Consider the following 13733-nt stretch of genomic DNA (forward strand, 5'->3'; position numbering starts at 1 on the left):
TGCCCGGCTAATTTTTTCTATATATATTTTTAGTTGTCCAGCTAATTTCTTTCTATTTTTAGTAGAGACGGGGTCTCGCTCTTGATCAGGCTGGTCTCAAACTCCTGAGCTCAAACGATCCACCAGCCTCGGCCTCCCAGAGTGCTAGGATTACAGGCGTGAGCCACCGCGCCTGGCCATAAAGACAATATTCTATCTAGTAATTTGTATGAAGATCTTTTTAAAGTACCTAGTTAAACCTAACACAATCACAATTTAAATCCCAATCACATTTAAAAATTTGCTAAATCTAAAAGTAACCCATTAGATGGTTTCATTTAGACAAAAGCTTCCACAGTTAAGTTAAATAAGACTTACCATTGTTTCTGGGCAATAATCTGGGGCTCGCTGTAACAGATGTTTTAAGCGGGATTCACTTTTTGAGGAGAAAATCTATTTTAAAAAAAAAGGTTTTCTATAAGAAAGAAGAAGAGGTAAATTTTTTCATCCTCTAGATTTATCAGTTGTCTAGAATATTTTCCAACTTCCTTTAATAAATAGAAAATCATTGGAAGGATCTAAATTAAGCTGAGGTAACATTTCTTAAAAGGTTGGTTAGTTTGGCAAATAATCAAGAAAGTCCAAATATAGCAAGTCTAGACCTTTTTCTATTGACCAAAAGTGGAGAAAACCAGGCTACCAACTTGTTTGGGGGGCGGGGGTTAGAGAGAGAGAAAGAGAGAGAGAGATTGAAAGAGAAGAAAACAGAAAAGGAAGAAAAAAAGATAAATTTATTCTAAGCTGTTCTATAAATTGGTTTTAGTCAACTGATGACAATGAAAAATAGACTATGTTACACCCATGATGTTGGTGAAGATCCAATTTATGAATAGCATTATGGCACATAAGTTTTCCATAAAATGCCATAAAATAGAGACAAAGCCATTTTTTAATATTGATGCTGAGAAGCCGATAAAGCTCACTCACCAGCCTAAATGACTCGCTTCAAAACAGGACTTTAATTAATGTAATTACAATTTGATGTCTCAGTAAATTATAAATCACCATACATATCAAACAAATCTTCACGATTACCTGTAAATAGTCGAGACTGTAAAATCCATGAATGCTATGGACAACGAAAAAGGATTAACCCCAGTTAGCTTATGTAGCATTCATTTTACTCCAAAACTATCCACTACAATTAAGAAGTGAAAAGAGCTAGAATATCATTTTTCAACCTCTATATCATTTTTCAACCTCTGGTGAATTAGCACATTTAGGCAATTATCAACAATGACTATGAAAAAGAAACAGACTCAATCATTTATGGGGAAGACAACAAAACAACAAATAAAAAACTAAAACCAAAACCAAACCTTATCTGAATCTGACCAGGCCTCTGGATCCATCTCATAAGGTAGCTGCTAGCCATGCATGGTTATTTAAATTTAAACTTAGATAAATTAAATAAAATTAAAAATTCAAATTCTTCAGTCTCTTTAATCACATTTTAAGTGTTCACTTGGCATATGTAGCTAGTGGCTACCATATAGGGACAGAATATTTTCATCATTGTAGAAAGTACTATTGAACAACTCTGCTCTAAATCTAACTACCAATTACTAATAAATATATAGAAAAGAAGAACATGTTAAATGACACCAGGGGGATGTAAACAGTAAAGTTTAGATCAGGGGTGGGGAACCTACAGCCTTAAGGCCACATGTGGACTTCTAGGTCCTTAAGTGTGGCCTTTTGACTAAATCGAAATTTTACAGAACAAATCCTTTTATTTTTATTAATACATTTTTGTTTGTCTTTTATATTTTTATTTTTAAAATGCATGTATTTAAAATATCAAAGAACCAGCCTGAGCAAGAGCGAGACCCCGTCTCTACTAAAAATAGAAAGAAATTATCTGGACAACTAAAAATATATATAGAAAAAATTAGCCGGGCATGGTGGCACATGCCTGTAGTCCCAGCTACTCGGGAGGCTGAGGCAGGAGGATCGCTTGAGCCCAGGAGTTTGAGGTTGCTGTGAGCTAGGCAGACGCCACGGCACTCACTCTAGCCCGGGCAACAGAGTGAGACTCTGTCTCAAAAAAATAAATAAATAAAAAAATAAAATAAAATAAAATATCAAAGAATAAGTTTCAACAAAATAATCCTCCCAGATTGACTAGTACAATTAGAATATCCGTAAGCCATAAGGGCTAAACTGACAGCTGCTATGCTCATGATTTAGTTCTTCCCCACCCAACTGGCACCACTACTGCATGAGGCTGATTGGCAAGAGTTTATGGGGGTCGAGTACGGGGGTGGAGTATACCAGTAAAAAATCCAGATGCTCTCATTTCTTTTCATTGTACCTTGCATCAGCAAAATCTCTATGCTAGGCCGGGCGCAGTGGCTCACGCCTGTAATCCTAGCCCTCTAGGAGGCCGAGGCGGGAGGATTGCTTGAGCTTAGGAGTTCGAGACCAGCCTGAGCAAGAGCGAGACCCCGCCTCTACTATAAATAGAAAGGAATTAGCCAAACAACTAAAAATAGAAAAAATTAGCTGGGCACGGTGGCGCATGCCTGTAGTCCCAGCTACCCGGGAGGCTGAGGCAGGAGGATCCCTTGAGCCCAGGAGTTCGAGGTTGCTGTGAGCTAGGCTGACGCCACGGCACTCTAGCCTGGGTAACAGAGTGAGACTCTGTCTCAAAAAAAAAAAAAAAAAAATCTCTATGCTAAATCTACTATATTAAGTAACACTCTGCAACAAGTTACAAGTACTGTTAACTGTATTTGTGCAAATGCAACATGGCACTGCCAGTTTCCTAACATGCTAAAGTTGAAGGATGAGGTATTCAGTGTTGATTTACTGTATCATTCTAAAGTGGGTTGCCTATCACAGGGACAGGTGTTAGCCAAAATTTTATCTCTGTGAGAGCAGATAGTTAAATTTTATGAAGAACAGAATCAGCAATGTGAATTATTGGAAGATTTTTTTTTTTTTTTTGAGACAGAGTCTCACTCTGTTGCCCGGGCTAGAGTGCCGTGGCATCAGCCTAGCTCACAGCAACCTCAGACTCCTGGGCTCAAGCAATCCTCCTGCCTCAGCCTCCTGGGTAGCTGGGACTACAGGCATGCGCCACCATGCCCGGCTAATTTTTTCTATTTTTAGTTGTTTGGCTAATTTCTTTCTATTTTTAGTAGAGACAGGGTCTCGCTCTTGTTCAGGCTGGTCTCGAACTCCTGACCTCGAGCGATCCTCCATCCTCGGCCTCCCAGAGTGCTAGGATTACAGGTGTGAGCCACCGCGCCCAGCCTACTTTCTTTCTATTTTTAGTAGAGACGGGGTCTTGCTCTTGCTCAGGCTGGTCTTGAACTCCTGAGCTCAAAGGATCCACCGGCCTTGGCCTCCCAGAGTGCTAGGATTACAGGCGTGAGCCACCGTGCTGGCTGAAAGATTTTTTTTGAAAGAAGACTTCTACAAGAATGCAGCATTTCTGTGTGACAACATGTCAAATCAAAATGATTGAATATTTCTTTGCCAGGTAAAACTAAGTCTATATACGATGCGTGACAAGAAAATCCAAGCATTTCGAAAAAAGTTATCTTTTCTCAAAACACTTTTTCTTCAAAAGGAAATTTCAGATGAACATTTTCTGCAGTTAGCAAAGGGCACTGATGAGCAGGATGATATATGCAAATCATTTGGAGAATACATGCTGTTATAGACCTATTAATTGGAGAATACAATGAAAGGTTCTCTGACCTTGAGAATCATGACATCACACTCAAATTAGCATTTCAGCCTCACCAAGTAGACATCACCAAGGCGAGTAGGGAAGTATGATGGAATTGATTGAGCTCTCAGTAGATGACATTTTAAAGTCATTGTTTGATGCTAAGAAAGATTCAGTTGAAATACAGACAAATGCAGTAGCATACTCATGCCTTTGGCAACATGCCTAAAAAATGCTTTCTTGCTTTTCAACCACTTATTGCTGTGAATCTACATTCTCCTACCTAACACAAATCAAGATGCCCTTAAGGTCACAAATGTCTGATAACTATATAGAGGATCAGCTGAAACTATGGACCTCCATGATGCAACCAAATATTCAAATGCTTTCCAACAAGGCAGACACAACAACGTCATTAAAAGGTAAGTTAACTTTAAAATTAACAAATAGTTTTCATTTTTTGAAATTACTAAGTATATAGTAGTTAGATTTTTATAAAATAATGTACATTTTTAAGTATATCTAATTGAAGTTTCTTGAATGTGGCCTTATTTGATTACAGCTAAATTAATATGGCCTTCCAACATGAAAAGGTTCCTCACCCCTGGTTTAGACTATGGGAAACTTTATAGGATAGATAAGCAAATTTATTCATCAAATAAACTGCAAGGAGAAACCTACGGATTAAAAGATATTTAAAAGACATATAATCAATTGCAATGTATACATCTCATTTGGATCCTGACAGAAACTGAAAAAAAAACCTTATGAAATAATTAAGAAATTTGAATAATAATTAGATATTTGAGTATTACATTTTCAAGGAAGTGATAATGGTATTGTAGTTATGTTTGCTTTTTAAAAAAATGAGTTCTTATCATTTATAGATCCAAAATGAAAATCTGTGGATTAAATAGCATGACAATTGAAGTTTGCTTCAAAATAAATTTACCTCAGTATAATAGGTGGAGGAGTACAGGTGGGTATAAATGAAACATAACTGGTCATAAGTTAATGTTGAAGCCAAATATGGGGGTTTATTATACTTTCATCTCTACCTTTATATATATTTGAAATTTTCCATTATAAAAAGATAAAAAGAAGCGTGAAAGAAAAAATAAATGGTTGAAGAAACACAACAATGAAAGATAAGAAAGAATAAAAAAGAGAGAAAGAAAGGACTAAGCATATGACATTGGTAGTGGAATGGGAAAACACACAGAGAAGGCTATGTTCTCACCCATCCCCTCCTCCTTCAACACCATCTTCCCTCAAAAACACAAAAACAAAACCAACCAACCAACCAAACAAACAAACAAAAAGCAAAAAACCTACAAGAGCATTTGAAACAGGTTAGAACAATGGAAAGAATATGGAACCAAAAGTTGGAAATAATACACTCTGAGTAACTTTGGGCAATCTACTTGGCCTTGTAAGAGGTGGTTATAACCTGGTGGTTTATGGACTTTGTAATCAGCCAAATTGAGTCTAAGTTCCTGCTCCTCAAGTCACTGGTTTGAGGGCCCTGGTGAGTTACTTAGCTTTTCTATATCTGAATTTCTTTACCTATAAAATGCAGATAAGTCTGACATTAACTCCCTCAATGGCTTGGTATAAGAATTAAATGAAATAAGGCACATAAAGGGGTATAGTAAGTATGGAGCCTGGCATGTAGGGAAAAAAATAAAATAAAATTTAGCTCCCAGGTTCTAGTTTTCTGAATAGCAATTAAGCAAAATTAAGTTAGATAATCTATCAGGTCCCTCCTGTCTCTAAAATTATAATTCTATAAAGTAGAATCAATTACACTGATAAACATATACTTATATTAGGAATACATTTACCTTAAAGAACCAGCATGTACTGTACACACTTTCAGATAATAAGGCAGACTTGAATATAAGCAGTCACTTTCTCACTAAACAACTGATAATCATAAAGAAAGATGAATGCTTATTCAGAATATATACTAGCATATACACTATTATTATACAAATTACTTCAGAGCAAAAAATTTAATAACTGAACTTCTCCATTTAAGGCAGAGATAATCAAATCACAGGGTTCACAATTCTAAATTCTGAGAAGTTTTTGTACACATACTTATCTCCTCCCTGTCATAACTCATTGTTTCGTTTGTCTTCAAACAAGGCCCTTTCATCTTGAAACAAATCTTCATTTGTTCATTTCCTGACTTACTGACTTCTCCAACTTTTTCTTTTCATTGAATCCATTTCTTCACCAATCAACTCACAAGCATTCCCTGATCAGCTTCCATGAGCACGGGCATGAGTACAGCATAGATAAATAAGCCACAATCCCTATATTCAAAGAATTCATAATATAATAATAGTTGGGAAGATATATATAAAAACTGAATATATTTTTGTAAGTCTGAAAAATTACATAATTTAAATATATACATTTTAAAACTTAAATTCCTGCAGTATGACTTTTAGTCCCACCACTCCAGTCAATCTAGAAATATTTATTGAGAGTTTTGAATGTTAGGCACTGTTCTAGGAACCAGGGGATTCAGCATAAACAAAGCAAACAAAAGTCCCTACTCCAGTATTATCTCTGCTAACAGGCTTCTTTTTTTAAACTAAAGGCCTTTTCTCAGATCTCAACCCCCCCTGACTTTTCTTTGGCATATGACACTCTTGACAGCCTCACTGTAAACTTATTCTGTTGACTATTATAAACCACCAGCCCTGACTTCTTATCTAAATTCTACTTTCAAAAGTTTTAATTCCAGATCTCCAACTGTCTTCACACAGTGGTTTTCACTGACAATTCAACAACTCGACTTCCCCCCAAACCAAATCTTTTCCCCATCCTCCCACAATCATCAAGAATCTTACTATTCATCCCAAGTTAAAACCTAAATGTCATCAGTATACCATCATGTTTTCACTCCCTACTGCTTAAAGAAATAATAATTCCTTACTCACGGTATTTCCTTCCATTTGGAGTGAGCTCTACTAGTTTTAACAGCCCTGGCCTTTCTCCACATCCCTCATTGACTTCTCCTATGAGCGGTATGACTGAATTAGCTGACTGTTGAGTTTGGTAGGACAGTGAACATATGCAACCCAGCCCTTATTTCCCCTCCTCTAGGAGTAAGTCTAATTCTGTCATTTAGTGTGTGTCTGGAGATAAAAACCACAATCACCATCTGTGTAACCAGTAATAAAAGTAGTATTTTGGGAGCTATCTGCCTTATTTCTCAATTTGTTAAGAACTTGGCTGGGGAAGAATGTTCTTTATTAGAGTGACTACAGTATTCAATTAATTTGCTAAATTATAGAATCTCTAACATTCCAGATTTTAAAAAATCTGAACTTGCCTGCTACACGTGCCTGATTACAAGACATCTCTTAAAAATCACTCAACCTAAAGAACATCAGTGGAAAAAGAAAGAGGAAAAAAGGTGAAAAGTCAGGAAAACAGTGCTTCCAAAAGCAGCAGAGCTACTTTAAAAGCTTCCTTATGGTGACACCATCAAGGGGCCATTTTTGCTTTTAAAGCTATTGTTCTGGCAGTAGATTTTCAGAAAACACAATTTGCAATAGTGATTTGACACGTCTCCAAATCCTCTAGTAGCTATTTAGATGAGCTGAATGACTGTCATATCTTATAATCAAAAAGTATCTTAGAAAATCTTTCTAGTCCATAGTATTGTGTGAGCGAAGTTGGGTAGCTCTCTTAGTTTTAGGACATGATAAAATCCAAGTTATTACTTGAAAACTCCTCTAAAAGATGACTGAGACCATTGTTGCTCTAAGTGCTCAGGCTATAAACATATGACCAAGATGATGAAACAAAGGTAGGACTTTAAGAACAGGTATTGCTTCAGTGGAACTGGCATAAAAAGGCTCAAGAAAGGTTTTTGTTTTTGAGACAGAGTCTCACCCTGTTGCCCACCTAGAGTGCCATGGCGTAAGCCTAGCTCACAGCAACCTCAACCTCCTGGGCTCAAGCAATCCTACTGCCTCAGTCTCCCCAGCAGCTGGGACTACAGGCATGCACTACCACACCTGGCTAATTTTTCTATATTTAGTAGAGACAGGGTCTCGCTTTTGTTCAGGCTACTCTTGAACTCCTGAGCTCAAGCGATCCTCCTGCCTCGGACTTCCAGAGTGCTAGGATTACAGGAATGAGCCACTGCACTGGCTCTCAAGGAAGTTTTAAGAGCAGTACAATGAATACCCACATAGTCTTCACCAAGATTCACCCACTAACTATCAGTTAATATCTAGTCCATATTCCAATTTCACCAATTTATCCAAATATGTCCTTTATAGCAATATTTTTTTCATTCTAGGATCTAATCTAGGAGCACACATTGCATTTAGTTGCCATATCTCTCTAACTTCCTTTAGTCTGGAACAGTTTCTTAGCCTATCTTTGTTTTTATAACACTGATATTTTTAAAGAGTACAGGCAGTTGTTTTGAGGAATATCCCTCAATCTGGGTTTGCCCAATTATTTCTTCATAATTCAGGTTATGCACTTTTGGCAGGAATCCTTTAAAAGACACTGTGTTCCCACTCAGTGTATCATGTCAGCAGACATGTCAATTTGTCCCATTACTTATGATGTGAACTATGATCACTTGGTTAAGGTGCTGTTGAACAGATTTCTCCAAAATAATAATACTTAATAAACAGTTACATAACTAGTAGCCTCTATAATTATTAAACAAACTTACCTGTTCACATACATCACGGCACATTTGGTTATCCTTTGAATGACTACAACACAACGCACCTAGGGAGAAAAAATAAACATCTGATGTTGTCCCACTGTTAACTAAACAAGGTGACTAAGCTAATTCAGATGGTTACATAAACCGCTTATTCAATACATTATTATCATCATTCATTTTAACCCAACAAATCTTTCCTGAGTACCTAATGCAAGTCAAGGACAGTGTTAGGTTTGAGGACATGGTCTCTGTCCTCATGAAGCTTACAGACTAATAGGGGAGACTGTCATGTAATAATAAAATATAAAAATTTCACTAAGTTTCAGAAGGAAAAAAAGTACCTCGATTGTAAAGCTGTAGTTACTTTCTATAAAGCACTAACACAAGAGAGTGCCCAAGCACTCAGGCAGCTTTCTCACAACAGTGCAATGCCATACCAAGCTACTCCTATTTCCTAAGACTTTGCTATAGCCCCAGCCTCATCAGAATGGGAGGACAGGCAGGAAAAAAATGCTGTCTTGTGTGATACTGAAGCTCTCTTTCAAAGTGCTCTAGAAGTTGGTGCTTTCTACTATCCTCTAACGCTGCAGTCCCCAACCCCATGGTACCGGTCCGTGGCCTGTTAGGGACTGGGCCGCAGAGCTCCACCTGCCCTCCCCGCCCCCAGTACATAGAAAATTGTCTTCCATGAAACTTAGGAAGGTGGGAGGGGGGCGGTATGTACACAGCAGGAGGTGAGCAGAAGGTGACCCAGTGAAGCCGATCTATACAGCAGCTCCCCATCCTCACATCGCCACCTGAGCTCCACCTCCCCCCACCCCCGTCCGTGGAAAAATTGTCTTCCGCGAAATTGGCCCTTGGCACCAAAAAGGTTGGGAACCACTGCAAAGGTCAAATGAGAGCATAAAATCCAGCTGATCATGACCAAAGATAACTGAGGATAATATATGGTCCCAATAAACAAAAAGTAAACTATCAGGAGTCTGATTTTGGCCTAGGGATTTTTGAAAAATAGTTTCTTGGAGCAAAGGTCTATTTAGAACAGTAATACAAAATGTGCTGTAATTAAACCACCACCAACAACAGAAAGTTTTATTAAAAATATAAATATAAAAGCCTACTTTTATCTATTTAATTGTGGAGGCCAAATTTATAGGGGAGTGACCCCCATAGTTAAAATTTTACAATAATTCTTTTTTTCATTAAAAAAACCCACAAAAATTTAGAAAATAAGAAGAAAAAGAAAAATTATTTATACTCCCACTGTCTTGCCACAATCTCTGTTGACATTTTGGCATATTTTCCTTCTAGTCTTTCCAAAAGCCTTTTTGATATTTCTGACAAAATGGAATGAAAGAGGGCAGCCTGGAGTCTTCTGGTAATAACCCCTTTCTCCCTCCCAACCGAGCATTCCTCTCTAATAGCAGATGTCCTCCCTTGAGAGAACTGCCACCCGCCATGAACAGGCTAGGGGAGCTCTGCTCCATCATATTTTACACACCATATTTTTAATCTTAGGCATTATTGTATTAATATACATTTTTCTTCCTTTGAAACAATACAATTTATTAGAACACTGCATATTTGTCAAGAAATAAATGTCTACAAATAGACATCAATTCAAATGCCTTGTTAAGAACGGGGGAAGAATTCAAATGCAATTAATTAATGTGGCAATGACAGGCCTTTATCTTTTTTAGAGTGACTACAATGGATTAATTGGGTCATTCAACTATTACACTACAAAAAAACTCCCCGAGGCATAATGTTTTCTATAAGAGAAGACAAGGAATTCTAGAAATATTTTGGTTTTATAATTTGATCCTAATATGTTCTTTAAGAATAATAATTTATATAAACTGCCTCAAGTCTGAGAAAAAAAAAGAATAATAATTTAAAGCTGCTTATTCTCATAAAATGGAATTGAACAGATAAAGGTAAAACAGTTCAAAATAAAACTTGATATTGACATGAAAATAAAAAATTATTCTCATTAAAATATTAGGATGTGTCATATCTTGCATTCTTATTCCAAGAATCTGTGATTATAAAATTAATAAAAACCAAAGATTGATTAATAAAGGCCACATATTTGGGTTTAATAAGGTATTAGTGTAGCTTGCAAATATGCAAGCAGAATTATCCAATAATTAGAAACATCAAGGTTTCGCTGCTGGTTTTGGCCACATGTGTACTAAAGATAGGCAAGTAAGCAGGAAGCACATGCTTCAGCCACATGCAGAAAAATGCAGCTTCTAGAGCCAAATAGCATTTAAAAAAACAAATACACACCCTGATCTAAAAATAAGAAATATTCATAGAATTATAGGATTTTTGAAGTTGAAAGAGATTTTGCCACAGAAACCTCCCCAAAGCTATAATTCAATTTGGTTAATGAAAAACTATTCTTGTTTTCTTCTCTAAAAATAATAAAGATTCTCTCTAATTAATGTCTTCCTAAAGAACAACTAAAGCAGAATATGTATGTATTATGTATGTGTGTGTGTGTGTGTATGTACATATATATCCAACAATATTGAGGAAAGAAAACTAAATTTGAGCTGACACTGGAAAAAGGTCATTCTAAATAAAAAAGATACATTAATTTAAAAATCTGGTCTTATTATTTATGTGAAATCTTATTTTTAATCAAATTTTTATTTTCAAAACAACTTGGAAAATGACAATCACTTTAAAAACATTTAAATGACAACTGCAACTTTAATGTATAAATACATTCATGTAATTGTCACATTTATCCCTTTAAAAATATACATGTGTGTATATCTACATAAAATACATAGTCGGCCAAAGAAGAGCCAAACAGTAAAATGATTACCCATATCCCTACCACTTCCATTTAACATTGCTGACATCTTGTCATACTGCTCTGTCTGTATGTATGTACAGATACATATATATATATTTTGGGTTTTTCTGAAATCATTTGCAAGTTACAGGTATCCTTCTCCATTGCTTGCCTTATATCGTACTGCTATAGCAGCCAATTATATTCATCCATTCTAGCACCAATATGACTGCCAGATTACTTTTGTTTTTAACAGACCTTTTATGATGTCAATCTTCTAATTAATGGGCTTATAGTAGCTTCCTGCTATTCCAATTCTCAATTTTCTAAGTCTTGCTCTAGCTTTCCCTTCCCTAAACTTCCATTACTTTTAGCAAGGAAAATTGACATTTGCCTGGAACACAGCCCTCTGCCTGAAATGCTTGGTGCCCCCTTCCTGATGACTTAAATCCCAAACATATTTCAATGCTTAAATCCCATCTCAATTCTCAGTAAGGCTTTCTTCTCCAACAACTCGAGGCCACATTGATTTTCTAGTTATTTAAGGCCGTACTATTCTAGTCAGAACTGGCAACTTAAATATTTAATTCTTCTCTAATCATTTCATGTGGGTTCTTTTGGTATGTCCAGATTGACTGTAAGCTTCTTTGGACACTTAACACAGTGCTCATCTCAAAATATTTTACTGATTAATAAATAATAATGCCTTTTTAACAGGAAAAAAGTATACAAAGTTTTATTTCTCTCACTGTAGTACTTAAGGACCACATTTCATAGGGTAGCTCACCTCCATAATTCAGCAAACATCATATGATTTTTTTTGGCTTAGGTCAAAAGATAAATTGGACCAAATCATATACTCAGGTGAAACATAAGCAAGCAGCCTGGTGGTGGTGGGCTCTGCAGCTATAATAAGGTCAAGAAAAGTTGGGACTGGGGAACCTGAAGTTTTATGGAAGTGTGGAAACCATGAGCAAAAAGAGGAAGAGAGAAATGCAAGAGATGCACAGACAGAAGTCATGAGAGATTAGAGAGAGACTGTCTTCTAAAAGCAATCTTTGTTCCTAGCAACTTTCCAGTCCCTGAGGTAGAGTATGCTGAATTCCCTACCCTTGGATTTCCATGTGATTTCCTGTTAGATGTTGCATAACTGCCCCCCTAATGCTGAGATATGTTATTTCTGTTCCTTGGGGTCAAAAGAGCCTTAACCCAGACAGGCGTCATTTTTTTTTTTTTTTTTTTTGAGACAGGGTCTCGCTTTGTTGCCCGGCTAGAGTGAGTGCCGTGGCGTCAGCCTAGCTCACAGCAACCTCAAACTCCTGGGCTTCAGCGATCCTACTGCCTCAGCCTCCCAGGTAGCTGGGACTACAGGCATGTGCCACCATGCCCGGCTAATTTTTTCTATATATATTTTAGTTGGCCAGATAATTTCTTTCTATTTTTTTAGTAGAGACGGGGTCTCATTCTTGCTCAGGCTGGTGGGCATCATTTTGAAACAAATGAAGCAAATGACTCTTCTGAAGTTCTCTCCCAGATGGTAACAGTCTTGGACAATTGCCCACCCTACTCTGTGCTGCAGGGCTCTCATCTCTAAACAAAGAATCTAAAAGTATGGCTCCCAATGGTATATCCCATGATCAAAATGCATCTCTTAACACTACACTTTTCTTGTAGTCTTGTTCATGTTATTGATGTGCTTTACAGCATCCATCATATTATGTGTTATATACTTCATGAAATCACATGACTTTTCCTCAAACATATTCTTCAGATTTAGGATAGAAACAGATATGTACTAATATAAACATGTAATAGTAGCAATGTAGATATTATATATTTTTGGTGATATTTCATATCTGAATTTTCCACTAAACTGTAAGCCCATGAAAGCAAAGACCATGTCTATTTTTGCTTACCACTTTATACCTCTGCCTATCACAGTGCCTAGCACTATTAACAGCTTAATATATGCCAAATGGATTACTCACAGGTATGAAATTTAGCTTCATAAGCAATGCATCTGGGGCAATTATTACTAATATTCATCTTAAACATATACAAAAATGGAACATTTGGTTCTCTCCCTGCTTCATCTGCCAACCCTCCTCCAACCTGCTCCTCCCCTATATTCCCTACTTACTAGTAAATGCCATTGACTTTTATTAAATTGCTCAAGATAAAAAACTATGAATAATCCTTAATTCCTTCTTCCTTCACTTCCCAGATCCAATCCATCAGCAATATATTTTGAGTATCTACTCTTCTGTCTCCACCACCATTCTAACTCTTGAGTCACCATTATCTCCTGCTTGGACTACAGCAATGGCCTTCTAGCCAATCTGCTTTTACTCTTACCCCACTATAATTTTTTTTCCATTCAACAGCAAGTGATCTAAAATATAAATCAAATCATACCACTCTTACTTAAAATTCTATTGGTTTCTACCTGGGCACAGGATAAAATCTACAATACTTACGTGGTTTCTTGCAAGGCT

General features: G+C 36.7%; 1 protein-coding gene across 4 annotated transcripts in view; it reads right to left on the reverse strand.

The window, feature by feature from the left end:
• RECK (reversion inducing cysteine rich protein with kazal motifs) overlaps positions 1 to 13733 on the reverse strand; it is a 70544-nt gene that overhangs the window by 53570 nt on the left and 3241 nt on the right. For 3 of the 4 annotated variants that reach the window (XM_045562818.1, XM_045562820.1, XM_045562821.1), the window contains exons 2-3: positions 8433 to 8491; positions 358 to 432 (exon numbers count right to left, since the gene is read on the reverse strand). In XM_045562818.1, the coding sequence (XP_045418774.1) occupies positions 358 to 432; positions 8433 to 8491 (134 nt within the window). Of the gene's footprint in view, positions 1 to 357; positions 433 to 1074; positions 1109 to 8432; positions 8492 to 13733 lie in introns of all 4 variants that reach the window. The other variant, XM_045562819.1, reaches the window with a different exon arrangement.

Source organism: Lemur catta, chromosome 10 (assembly GCF_020740605.2).
Source record: "Lemur catta isolate mLemCat1 chromosome 10, mLemCat1.pri, whole genome shotgun sequence".
Taxonomy (NCBI): Eukaryota; Metazoa; Chordata; class Mammalia; order Primates; family Lemuridae; genus Lemur; species Lemur catta.